The sequence below is a fragment of the Rhynchophorus ferrugineus genome, unplaced genomic scaffold, assembly GCF_030347505.1.
Source record: "Rhynchophorus ferrugineus isolate W39M unplaced genomic scaffold, kcgeb_rfMv2 rfM7, whole genome shotgun sequence".
NCBI classification, from domain to species: Eukaryota; Metazoa; Arthropoda; class Insecta; order Coleoptera; family Curculionidae; genus Rhynchophorus; species Rhynchophorus ferrugineus.
In genome coordinates, this window is record NW_027472586.1 from 15,426,072 (window position 1) to 15,440,509 (window position 14,438).

Here is a 14,438-nt window from a genome sequence, read left to right on the forward strand (position 1 = left end):
GATGTTAAGCTTTCACGCCACAGAGTGAGGGCTAGCGTATATAGTTGGAAGCACATCTAATAGGTAGCTCTATTAGCTGGCGTAGAGCGAAAATCTTATCTACACACCCTCGATTGGGTCTAAGTCCCGTCTGCTCTTCTCAGTTTGTCTCCTTGCGAGCTCCTTGAAGAATCAGTTGCATGATCTTCATAAATACCTCCCCGGATAGCAGTAGATACCTTATATATACTTTGATAGTTCTTATATTATATACTGTCGCCTTTTCCCAGTATATCACCTTAGCTAGAAAAATCGCTTTCTTCTATACGGATTTTATTCTTTCCAATGTTGAAAGCTGAAAAGATAATAAAAACTGAAACGTTTTCTAATTGCTTAGAAACTGTATAGCGGTCATCTAAAAAATCAGGATCTAACATTGAGATCTTGCTTATTTGTATAGATAATATCCATATTTGCTTAATGTACTTTTACTGCTTAAATTATGATATTCTCAAGAATAAACCTGGTTGGTGAGAACATTTCAATAACAGATACATGAATAAAAAACTGACGTACTCCAGAAAATAGATTAAATTACATCCAAAATGTTCAGAAGTTCACAAGATACGTTATTATATACATAACAGATATTACTAACAGAATCATTACTGTGGCAATATAGGCAAACAATAATGAGTAATCATAGCATCTCACGTTGACATAGCATGTAGCCAATATAGTTGACCTTCAGTTAAGGTCTCAATGGTCTCACTAGTTCCAATTATATGTTACGATCATATTCATCTTCATTAATCTATTTACCTTTTTCAAAAAAAAAGGACGGTTCATCTACTACTGTTAATCTCAAGGCCATCCTGTTCGAAAAAGTGCACCAGTTAGTGTACAGGTAATTTTAGTCAGTAACATTGGAGAAGAAAGTGAAATCTATGGCTGTAGCTCAATCAACTAAACTTTTTATCAACTAAAGGGGTTTTTGCTTCACTAAGATGGCGCATGTGCAAGAGAGGATATGGAGATAGAACTCACGTCATCAAGATGCATATTACCTGCCGCAATATGTAAATTCGTTTTAGAATCGGACAATATAAGGTGTAATCGAGTCAACCAGCAAAAGTAGTCAAGTTGTCAAACCTTGCCAAATTCTTCAAAATATTACCTATAACTACAGGTTATAAACCGGCAAACGTTGTTTTAATGCTTTGCTTGTTTTGATAAATTTCAAATCGCTGCTTATTATTACTCTGATTCAAAATGCTGAAACCACAGATTGTGCCTCTAATCAGCTACTTCGAACAGGGACAAGATAATATAGACCCCCCCTTGCCAAACAATTTGTTAGACGGGTAAGCATTCTTAGTGCTAATTATCTGCATCTGCTCTGAATATTGGTATTGGCGCGGTCACTGAAATAACTCAAAAAATTAAAAATATAATCTGGGATTAACTGAAAAGAAACCGTCCTCATACGAAGACATTCGTGTCACATTAGGCAGACATATATTGACATTCGTGTCACTGCCATTTTGAATTGATTATATATCCGTGACGCTGACGCAACGTTGGGAGTTGCCTAGCTCAGTTTCGTTTAATGACAGGTAATCATGTGTGCTCTCAAATATATGTACTCGAATATATGTACTAATGAATTTTTTTGTAGTCAAATAGCTTTATAATAATTATATCTGGGTTTGTGTCACCTTTGAAGGATCGGACATCCGTTGTAAATACATTGTATTATCATATTCTACTGTGACTTTCGTATTTTATTCCTTTATTATATTATTCTTTGCTTTATTTTCGGATTATAGAGCGTAGAAATGGCTTTCTACAAAAATGAATACTAACAAACTGAGGAAATTATAGATGTTCTTGAGGAATTAAAAACAGAAGAAGCCATTGATGATGAAGAAATAGATGAAGGACGTTTGATTGTCAATGACGGTGGTGATGAATTACCAGTAGATGTGGTGACACATTTGAAATTCCTGAAGTGTGTTCCAACGTACACGTTCTTAGACAAACCAATTCTGGATAAGATAGTATAGTTTTCAATCAAATATGCTCAATGTAAAAGCAACCACACAAATAAAGTAAAGTAAACTAAACAAACCGTTCATGTACTTTGATGTATTTTCCTATAAGATATCGATTGATGAAGAGATGGTGCCATATTTTGGACGTCATTCTGCTAAGATGTTCATACGAGGGATACCAGCAAGGTATGGATGCAAACTGTTGCGTATAGCCTCAGCTGGAGGATATGCGTTTCAGTTTGACCCATACGGTGGAGCTTCGCTGAAGACTAATGAAAACTTGGGTTTAGGTGAAGGGGTTGTAACAAACTTGTTGAAGGTTTTTCGTGATCCTGAAAATCATTCCATATTTTTTAATAACTTCTTTACAAGCCATTACCTTCTTACTTTGATGTCGGAAATGAAATTCCTTTGAGCTGGCACGGTGAAAGAAAACCGAGTGGCTTCCTGCACACATCCAATAACAGAAACCTTAGCAGAAAAACCAAAGGGAAACATTCATTATAGATTTGATTGTAACAACAAACTATTCGTCGTCAGGTGGCATAACAATTCTGTTGTAAGAGTCGTACCCTTGAGTCAATAATGAATATAAAGGATGCAACTGGAAGGAATAGAAGCACAACATAGGTCCTCAACCAAATGTTATCCACCAGTACAACCAAGGCATGGGAGATGTTGATTTGCCTGACAATGCCATTGCAAACTTGAATCAGAATTAGAGGTAAAAATGGTGGTGGTCATTATTCTCCATTGGAATTGACAGTGCTATTATCAAGGCCTGGACAATGTGCCAACTGGCAACAGGTTCTACTATTACTCAAATCTATTTCAGATATCAGATTACATTAATTATATTGAAACTTGAAGAACAGTCTGAACTGGAAGGAAACCACCAACCTTGGACGCCCCAACGGAAACAGATTGCCAGGAGTAGTTAGGGAGGATAGAATTGATCATATTATAATCCTCAATGAAGAAAATGCAAGATTTGCTAAATCCGGACGTTTGCCTACATATGTAAGAAATAGCAGGTTCCCGCCAAACAGAATGTTTTCCCAAATTTCATGAGTGATGCCGTCAACTTTGGTCAGTTTTATATACCAAAAGCAACAGTTTTGTACATTCCGAGCAAATAAAAGCATGTGATCAAGCAAAGAAAAGCAAGTATCTCAAATTTCTTAGTTTTTTTACCAGGAAATTCCCAATGTTGCGCCAGCGCAACATTATGTTTGGTGCAGATGGCAACACATACTTCTACTTCTTAGTAATTATAATGTTATTTCAATTAGTTTAAAGTAAAATTGATGACAAAGTACCATAATATTTCACAATTTTTATTTTTGGGAAGAAATCGGTTAAACATAAGCATAAGCATTAAGTTATTGCATCAGTATTTATAAAATATAATCACAATACACGCGAGTAACATATATTATTTTAGCAAAACATATTCAGATTGCCCGTGGGAAAATATTATCCAGCGAAATGATTTTATTTATTTAGGAATTATTTTAATATAAAGGTTAATGTCAATGTTTAAGGTACTCATATTAAGATAATAAATAAGCGAAAAATAATATTTGTGAATGAATTAAATTTTTATTTTATTCGACTGTGGTTCAGAAACATTTTTAAGAATTAAACAATATATTGACTCTAGCTAGTTAGATTTATTCATAAGACAATGACATACACATTGAATTTATTATCATGTTTTTATATTAATATATATTTTGATAGCAAAGGTACAATTTTCATGGAATACCGCAGTGTTAAAAGTCACCCTAGATTATAAGGATTTCGTTGTTTTTATATTTTATAGACAAGAATTAAGTAACAAATTAAATATTCCCATGTCACACGAATGTATTTAGTACACGGATTCAAATTAGACAGTAGTTTTTAGTATATAATTCTCCTATTATAAATTAAGGACTTCGAGTTTATATTTAAAACAAATTATAAGACGGTGGATAAATCTTAAAGTATTTGGTATGGGGTTTAAAAATATATTATCAGGTTTCTTAAATTATTTTGAATCTTTATCCATACATCATTAGCTTTATTTATAACACTTGGTATCTGATTTTTGCTACTGTTCATTATAATATAGGAAGTCATATGTGTAACAGTATTAAACAGTGTTTGATAATATAGAGTTGGCCATTTAAACTTCTCTATGAGATTTGCAAGATGTTGCCGAAAGCTTTCATTAAAATGTTGCTTGTCAGTTTTATATATTTTCGAAGGCTCAAACAATACAATAAAAATTTCTTTTCAACGACTTTTTCATTTGACTGATTATTTGTGATAGTTACATTATTATATAAAAGTAATTATAAAAAAATTATAATTAGGATTTCAAGCCTGCATTCATACATCATAAAATGTCAATGCTTTATCACAACAAACTTTTTGTCTACTTTAAAGCTATTTTATCTTGCGGAAAGATGTAATAACTTAATGAAAAGCGAACACAACACTATTTTCGGCTTATTCCTCTTTTAATACAAATGAACTCCTATATTTAGACATTCCACTCATCAATTATTTTAGACACACAAATTTCTCCTGTTCCTTCTAATTTCCGGAAATTTAGAGTATAGTCTATCCAAAATAGCAGTTAATCACGTCATCTATATTTATGGCGTCAAAACCTGACAATGTTCCCGCATGTAACGTTGACGTTTAGTATATTTTAGCTTTGATAAATAACAACATTCTAAGGTAAATAAAATAATGAACAAAAATGTTATAAAATAAAATGTATTTTAACATTATACTACATCTAATGCATATATTATCGAAGGACATATACTACAATTAATTAAACAGCCACAATACTTCGCAGGTTAAAGTTATTTTATTATATATACACTAAAATCTTTTCTAAACCATCTATGGTATCCTCTTGAAGACTAACCTACTTAATTAACAATTATATCCAAGTAATGTATTTTATTTTAATGGGGGAACATATTTACCTTTTTATGTTTAGTTCTTGTTGCCTTCCTTGCTGTGTTTTCTTGTCAAATCATTCTGATATGATTGTATTTCTCTTTATTTTATTCTTTTACTACCCTATATAAATTTTTCATCATTTCATTCATTCACTCTTTCCTCGCATATTTTAACCATATGCTGATATACATTCTGAACAATTACACACATATCTATGCACATCAATCTCTCACCCTCTACAATACACATTTCTATTAATATCCTATATTATTTATATATTAACCTTTAGTTGTTTCCACTCTCATCATGCTGCCTTAGTATTGTAATCATTGAATCATAATCCCACATCCAGAAAGTCTCATTCAGTCACTGTCATATTCTGAGCCACTATTGAAGTTAAAACTAAGCCGTTAAGATTCAACAAACACTAGTTCACAATTCCTCCATTAATGAATTTCTTCTCCTCTGTGTCTGATGGAGTTATCCCTCCCAAAGGGTTTTATTGTAGACAATCCTTTCTACTACAGTTCTTGACAATTTATCAAAACAAGCAAAGCACTGAAACAACGTATGTCAGTTTATAACATCTTATGACTAAAGTTAGAACTTATCATAGAGCATTGTATGATAGGCAGCTTTTTAACTAGAACAAAATGAAAAAAAAAATTGTCTGGTATTAAAATTGCCTGAAATGTTTTCATTTTCTGAATAAAAATCACTTTAAAAAAATCTTAAAATCAAGAAATAAAAATGATTTTTCACCTGATAATCACAACTCATGCATAGCACATATTTTGCACGTAACATATTTTGAAGAAATTAAAATAATTCAGTGAGATTAAAAATCAAATTATATCTGACAATTTTTAAAAACATATTAATATATTTTTACTAGTCCTTAGTATCTTATAATTTGTCTCTATAGTGTCAAACTGAGTACATATTTAGGAAGATCTATTGGCCCTAACAGAGATGCCTCATCATTAGCAAGTCGACTAATGTACACTTTTGCAGAATAAGAAATTGTCCCCGAGTAAGTATATTATACTTAACCAATTTCCACTGGGACTCCCATTGAATTACACTATTGAAAATTTATAAGGTATTAATGCTACCAAAGATCGAAAATGGGAGCCAATGTTTGATTTTCGTGGCTCTTTCTTATCTAAAAAGCACTATACATAATAAGACTATAAGGCTAGCCCTGAGTACATTCCAGGCGACTCCAACAGAGAACCTATCTGAGACTGAAATATCATCCAGAGAACAAAAGGGAATTACTCCTTTTAAGCTATGCTAACTCACTCTGGTTTAGGCAATACCTACCACAGTATAAGACATTTCCCTCAAAAAATTTCACTGAGTTTATAAACACTAAAAATAGATGATCATATCATGAGTTTTGCTTTTAAGGTATGTTAACTCACTCTGGTTTAGGCAATACCTACCACAGTATAAGACATTTCCCTCCAAAAATTTCACTCAGTTCATAGACACTAAAAATAGAAGATCATATCATGATTTCTAGGATATTAGAAATAGACTTAAACTGACCTATGCCCCATACCTTCATCCCTAATAATAAGATAACTTCATGGGCTCGAAATAATATTGAAATGTATCTATATATATATATAAAAATTCCTCAAGAGTGAAATTAAGTTACATAACATTCGTAACTTGTTTGCTCAGGTAAGGGAAGAAAACTACATAGATTATCATTTCCTATTTACTGTTGGTTCCAAAAAAGATGATTACGTTACCTTGGCATATACGAACTTGGTGCAGGATCAACTCTTTAGACTACCTTTAATTACTGACATTGTAACAGAATTCCTAGAAGTCATTCAGAAAGAAAGCTGCAAATTTGAAGCAATTGCCACTGATTCCAAGAGCTCCCTCAAGAACCTTAATTTCACATAACCCAAACACCCACTGGCGGAGGTCATTATTGACGAAATTAAATAATTAATTCACAAATCGCTTTCGTTCATTTGGCTGCCATCTCATACTAATGAGCCGACTCGCTACTTTGCAGAAAGAATCTTTAATAGTGAATACTTATATATGTATAAAGGTAAAGGTATATAGGTATAAAGACCTAAATTCTAATGGGTTGGAACTGTAAAAAAGGCCGTAGTAAACTATGGGAGATCAAAAGAAATATCTACGAACGACCATATAACAGTTCAATAGAAAAGTGCTCGGCCTGACATACAGATGGCACTACTAGAATTAAATCCATATTAAATCCAGACTTTTAGTTTGTTAATTATATCATTTTGGGTGAAGCAACTTTTGTTATTGTGAAAAAAAGTGATAAAAAGGAATTTCGCGAGCACACTTTTGAAAAAGAACGACGAGTTGATGATTCGGAGCAGTGTTTGAAGATGATCAAGCATAATAAACCTGAGTTTTTGCAGCAATATGTGACAGTGGATGAAACGTGGTTCCATCATTTCACTCCGAAGTCCAATCGACAGTCATCCGAGTGGATTGTATACGATGAACCCGCTCCAAAGCGTGGGAAAACTTAATAGTCGGCTGGCTATTAAGTAAAACTTATAGGACGTCTGTATTTTAGGATGCGCATGGAGCAATTTTCATTGACTACCTTGAAAAAGAAAAGACCATCAACAGCGACTATTACGTAGCGTTATAGGACCGTTTGAAGGACGAAATCGCCGAAAAACAGCCTCATTTGAAGAAAAAGAAAGTGCTGCTTCACCAAGACAATGCACCATGTCACAAGTCAGTGAAAATGATGCCAAAAATGGGCCATGAATTGGGCTTCGAATTGCTTCCTCATCCACCGTAATCTCCAGATCTGCCCCCAACGACTATTTCCAGTTCTCAGAACTCAAAAGAATGCTCGCTGGAAAGAAATTTGCGACAAATAGTACTACAAAAAATGGTATCGAAAAGTTGGAGGGTCGCTATAAGCAGTGTATCACCCTTGAAGTGCAAAAAATGTGTTTTACTATGGCCGGCGACCTTTCAATTGACCTGTTATAGACGACATTCCATGTTTATCTGTATAACCCGACTAAAAATAGGTAATTGTAGCATAAGCCATGAGTTTCTTCTGAAGGATGAACCTCCTCCAGTTTGCACTGAGTGTAATACAGCACAATAAAACATATTTTAACTGAATGCAGGAAATACAAAACATGTACGCATGTGCTATTTGTTTTTATTCTTACACTAACTGTTTTTATACATAATTGTGCACTCTGTTTACCTACTTACTCTCGTTTAATTTTATTTATACACTGATTTGTTCTGATATACATTTAATACCATTAAGATCTAGTCAATAATTATTGTACTTTTCTAATATCGCAAAACATTTTTGTACAGACATTATGTAAATCTCGACCCTCAAAGGATTATCCGAGAGGCAGTGAGCCACATCGAATGGTAATTGGATTAGATAGTAACAGGATGAATAATAAAATACTTTATTACAAAATTGTTTAATTCAGTTTTTATTTCAGTAATTAACACTTTTTTAACATTTTAACTGTAAAGTGACTAGATAATACAATAGACCTATTACGGACATTTTTGCAACACATCTAAGAAATAGAGTTAAGACGTATCATAGTAATGTAATAATAGTCAAGGTACTAACTAGGTTACGATGACACCGGAACCTATTAATACATATAATGAAGATATCACAGTTGCAATTAAAAAATTCTATAGTTTCAGATGTACACTACAATGAATGAAACAATGAAAAATAAATGAAATATATGCGAATCAGCTTTAATTCGTACGGCGCTAATAATAATCATATAAAAATATACCCTAAAAATGTTATAAAAATATACACTCATAACTAAATCAAATGTAACTATAATCTTTGGCATATACAGATGACCTAGAGTTGATTATTTTAAGTAGTTTACTATTAACTATGCGTGTAAATTTGGCTTGACTCTGGTTTAAGTCTAACAACCAGTCAGTTAAGTTTCACTTAACAAAGTTACTCGAATGATAAAGTTTAACAGTTTATTTCAACATTATAGGCTATGCGTATAAATTTGGCTTATGTTTATTGTAGATTTTCTAAGCATAAGTTTGGAACTCTAGGTCCAATAAGGCACGACAATTAAGTTGTGATTTTATCTTGGGATAAAACAGTTTATTATTCAGAACAAAAACATCTATTTTATTTACGTATTGAATCCCACTTTTTACTCGATAAGTAAAAAGCATCATCATCTTCACGAGAAGAATGTTACTTCAAACTATTTTTTTCGGTCCCCTCCTCAAAATTCAAACACTTACATAGGTTTAAAATAAAACTTCGTTAAATTTATAATGATTTAAAGACTTGTTTCAATACTCCTGAGAGTACTATTTTCTCATTCTCTGGTGATCTTCCTGTGTTCGAAATAAATTACGACAATCATCACGCTTTCGGTGTTGAAAAGCTTGAAAATATATGAGGATTAAACAAGCAACGGTAACTTTTATGAAACTAAATAAATATGATAAGTAGTTAGTAGTTCAAATAAATAGTTCATATGATATGACGCTTTGATACATACAAGTTACATATTCAACATCCCATACCATCGATATGCCATAACCTAAAATCTATTCCAGTATTCTATATTCAGGGAAGTAATGGTCAACATTGTTTGTCAATTTATAAGACTGATTTTTCTCTTATCACTCGTCTCTCTTGATATGCGCAATATGACTCCAGCTTATTTTAAACTGTGTTATCCCAAGACAATAGAATACATTTCTCAAAAACTTACTTACAGTAACAATACTTTTTCAAATATTCATCTGCAACGCAATGACTATGAGAGCTATAGTAGTCCAGTCTGCTTATATCACCAATAGTTAATGTACTATTTACGGAAATATCACCATAGTATGTGATGGTTGTTTCGAATTCTGCGACAGGTTTGGTTGTGATACGTAACAGAATGTGGTTCCGCGTTTTGTTGAAAAACCTTTGCGAGATTCGTGTGCTGGCTGATTTTATTTTGTACGTGTCACATTTCTTTTCTTTATCAATAGAACCAATGAATTTGCCGAGTTGATCCAGGAAGAACGTGGTTAGTTTTTGAAGAATATTTGCTTCAACCTGATACTCGATATAACCCTCACAAGTACACCAATGATCAATTATACCCGCTTCTTCGCACGCACGTTCATGAGGAATCTCTTCAAATAGTGACATACATTGAGGGCATGCATCGCTAGGTCTGATGGTATAATTGAATCCACCTAATACCAATATATGTTGTAGAGTCATGTGTAGGTCATAAGGAGTGGTAAGTTTATTAACGTTCCTTTGAAAATTCTGAAAATAAATAGGGTATTTCTCTTTAAACCACAACGGGAATGAGAGATATATGAAGGGCAACCGTTCTTCTTGCCATCCTGTTGGTGTCAATCGAATATCACCAAACCTAATTCCATGATCGCTGAGAAACACCACCAATGTGTTGTTGTAAACATCATTGTCCTCTAGTTCGGTTAATAGCTTCTTTACCTTCTCGTCCATCATAGAAGGCGAATTGAGATTGTTGTGACTAAAAATTAATTCTGATTATTTTATATGCTAAAAGAAAAACATGATTAAGAAAGGTTTATATTTATAAACAAAAATCGACTATATTAGGATATTCAATAAGTTCGCGGGTGTGGATTCGTCAATGTGGAACTAGCTATTGAACTAACATCCTATATAACAAAAGGAAAATTTCATTTAAATTTATCAATTAATTCTTTGTTTAATAAGGCCATTTCAAGTTGACAAGTAATAGTGAAAAAATGGAATATTGACTAAATTATCAGTAACATGGTCTTCAGGTTTTTGGTTAAGTATTTCCATAAACGATTTAAACTTTGACTATCTGATGTTATCTGAGGTATCTGATCTGATGTTAGATAGTTTCGGTGTCCAATTCTCTCGGCTTCACAAGCAAAACAAGTGTTCTAAAGATCAGAAATTTTAATGTTAGTTGTGATATTTTCTATTTTCACCACCATAGACAAGTGAGTGTTTCTCTCATGCATTGCTGGTCCCATGTTATTGACTGGATACCTAAATTTACGATAACGGCATAGCCGGTTATATATATTTTAGCATTTTCGTCATTGATTCAAATAAATTGCATTAAAAACAAGAACGTTGAAGTAATTTGTCCTATCCTTCTGAGAGCGTTAATTGGTTGATTCCTGTGGGACTTAACACACTTTAGTGGCTCTCACGCTCTTCGTAAGTCACCTGTTGATGGCTTCTTATAAAGAAATGAAGTTTCTTTCTACAATATAAATTATTGTCGGACTTGTTTACTCAGTGGTAAACTCAGGTCATGACTATAGAGATGACAATAACTTTTATCCTTCGAGAATGCGTTTTTATAGAGGTTCACTTCACTTTTAAATGTCGTCATTAGTAGATCTACTTCTACCTATCAATATATAGTAATATCCGAATTTGCATCTCGATCGCGAAAGTGATTTAATTAAAATTTGACGTACTTCGACTAAACACACGACCAAATTCACAGTTGTTGAAGCCATACTTCCTTCTAACCCATCAATGAAGTCTTTCAGGGAACATATCGCTCATTTCCATGAACTTATTGGACAAGCCACAATTTATCCACGATAATATTGCGTCAGCTTTCAAATATTATCCTATTCAGTTGCTCATAAAATGTACGATTTCGTAGGCAATCAAGTAATACATTCATTTATCAAATTAATTATTCACATTTTTTAAATTATTCATTCATTCTATTTTATCAACATCTTCAATTTATACATGTATTTGCTTGATAATACGAATTCAATATGTTAATCTCTGTGATTTCCTTTATTGCAAAACCCTTCTATATTTCATATTTTCATAACCGATGATGCAGAAAGAAAATTATAAATTCTGGGAGATTTCAATAGTGGAACAGGAAGACCGAATGGTACATACAATGGAATAATCGGAAGATATGGGTAAGAAACCACAACGGATAAATAATATTTAATTTTTGGAGTAGATATAACACACTTACACCACTTAAAGGGCAAAAACATTGTTGATTATAAATTTTTTGATTTTCTACATTTTCTATTCATTCTATTTCTTCTGTTGTGGTTAGTATTAAATAATTAGATAATCAAATGACATTGTATTGTAGCTCTATTGAGTTGTGGAACTTCCACTCGACCTATATTTTAATCAATGTACTTCATGAAGGCTAAGTTACGATATTAATCGTTTAAACCCATCAATTAACATGCTTCATTAATACTTTGTTCTCTTTATTGATACATTCATTCCTATACTTCGTACATACACATGTCTATATTTACCTATAACTGTTCATCCAAAAGAAACCGAAATGTGGATGGTCTTTAAACGTAATGGCAAATTCTTCAGCCAAATTTAGAATCCTTTCGCCTGCAGTCTCTGGCCCTGTGCAGTATGTCATTCCATTCAGAGTAACCTTTGCCAGTTTTTCAGTTGCCATGATATATGGACGGAAGTAATAATCAGTGGGAGGCATCACAAAACCTGAATAAGTAAACTATTATTCATATATACTGATAATCATCAAAGTTAATGCACAGCTCTTTATAGTTTTAATTTGATAGAAGCAACTTTCAGGCAAATATATATGTCAATATAGATTCACTCATGTCAATATCATTCTGAAAGAAATAATAACAATTTATTTTACTTTATGTTTAATGAAATTCTGTACTTATATTTAGTACTTATTTCTTGATAAAATTGTTACAAATAAAAATCCTCTGCCTGTTCCAAAATGTCAGGGCTACTTAGAAAATATTGGTATAAAAAGTCTCATTATTTACGTCACCTCGTGCAAAAATTGAATCCGCAAAAAGCTGTATAATATTTTACTTTAAGTATCTTACCTTTCTTTTTATAGTTAAATGTGCTTATCGATGCCTCATCTTCCGCATAGGCTGTAATGTAACCAAAATTTCTGTAGTTGTACCATAACATGGGGCATTTATCCAAAAATCCACTGGCTTTTGGGTTACAAATTTTATAGGACATAGTTTGATTATAACCTAAAAAATTAATTTACTTAAGTAAATATCTCAGTCATATATATTGGATATGGGAAAAAGTTTTTTTTTCATAATAAAACTAAACTCGTTTCATATAGTATGGAAATAATCTTAAAAAAGGTCCAAAAAATATATGTTGGTAGTTACTCGAAGTTCTTCGATCCCACGGTGGAAAATCGGGAGCAGTGGTAGGTGGTAGGCATACATCAAATGTAGAGAATATAACAAATGTAATTGCAAAAAGAGACAGAAAATTGTTAAAGGCGAGTGAAGTGCTGACGCTGAAGATGATGCTCTCAACGCATTACACTAACAGTAAGAAACCTAACAAGCTTTAATCACAAACAGAGAATATCATTAATATGTTAATGTTAATGTTAATTTTTTTGTTAAAATTACATTAAATTAAATAAACATTCAGAAAAATATCAAAGCATTGTAATCTAGATAAGCACTTGAGAAAACAGTAGCAAATGAAGTACATATAGTCTATCCAAAACAGCAGTGAAATCACGTCATCAATATGTGCCTGTCGAAAGATGTAAATTCAGTATACAGTCAGACAATATTTTCCTTCTCATCTTATTCCATTTAGAAAGAGATAGAAAGTTGTTTAACAAGTTCGAGCATATAATCGAATGAGCATGCAAAAGTCGTCCGTTTGTCAAACGTCTGCAAAATTCTTCAAAATATTATAATTACGAGTTATAAACCGGCAACGGTTATTTTAACGCTTTGTTTTAATAAATTGTATATACCCGCAGTTTTTATTGAAAATATTTTTAAGCGTATTGTAGCTCCACTAAAATTAGTACGGGCACGGTCACTAAAATATCTCAAAAAATAAAAAAACGACATAACCTCAAATTGACCAAAAAGAAACCGTCTTTAATTGAAACGGGTGACGAATCAAGATCAACTTGATGTTAGCTGTATCACAGATCAAATATACGAAAGGTATAAAAACAGTAAGTAGTTATTTCAATCGAAACATAATTTAATACAATTATTTCAGAGAAAATTGTTAGTCTATAAAGTATCAATAAAAAACTGAAAGATATGCAGCTATTTGAGCGATGTAGAATATCCCTTCGTACAGTGTTGGGTAGAGTTTAAGTGGTGTAAAGATAACAAACGAAGGGGTTTTATGGAACATCCAGAAGTTGCCTTTAAAAGAATACAATTTTTAAAAACGTATAACAAAATCAAGGAAGAATTATTATATCATTTTGTATATTTAGATGAGACTTGGATATTTCAGAATGGTATACTGGGTCACTTATGGCAAGATGATAATAAATATAGTGTAAAAATAGCAAAAGTTGATGAAAAAACGTAAACATTGGGATAACTATCGATTGTTTTGTT

The 14,438-nt window shown here is 32.4% G+C and overlaps 2 protein-coding genes across 11 annotated transcripts in view; one reads left to right on the plus strand and one right to left on the minus strand.

Moving 5' to 3' along the window:
• Positions 1 to 481: 481 nt before the first annotated feature.
• Positions 482 to 6,920, plus strand: LOC143200200 (uncharacterized). Its single transcript, XM_076410601.1, has 5 exons — positions 482 to 509; positions 1,864 to 2,039; positions 2,143 to 2,352; positions 2,904 to 3,053; positions 6,690 to 6,920. Exons 1-5 carry the CDS (start codon positions 482 to 484, stop codon positions 6,918 to 6,920), a joined length of 795 nt encoding a protein of 264 aa, XP_076266716.1.
• A 1,537-nt stretch (positions 6,921 to 8,457) lies between these two features.
• Positions 8,458 to 14,438, minus strand: part of LOC143200037 (uncharacterized) — a 42,392-nt gene continuing 36,411 nt past the window's right edge. For all 10 annotated transcript variants that reach the window (XM_076410269.1, XM_076410276.1, XM_076410267.1 and 7 more), the window contains 3 exons: positions 12,912 to 13,070; positions 12,345 to 12,546; positions 8,458 to 10,558 (listed from right to left, as the gene is read on the minus strand). In XM_076410269.1, the coding sequence (XP_076266384.1) occupies positions 9,769 to 10,558; positions 12,345 to 12,546; positions 12,912 to 13,070 (1,151 nt within the window). In that variant the 3' untranslated portion in view covers positions 8,458 to 9,768. The remainder of the gene's footprint in view (positions 10,559 to 12,344; positions 12,547 to 12,911; positions 13,071 to 14,438) is intronic.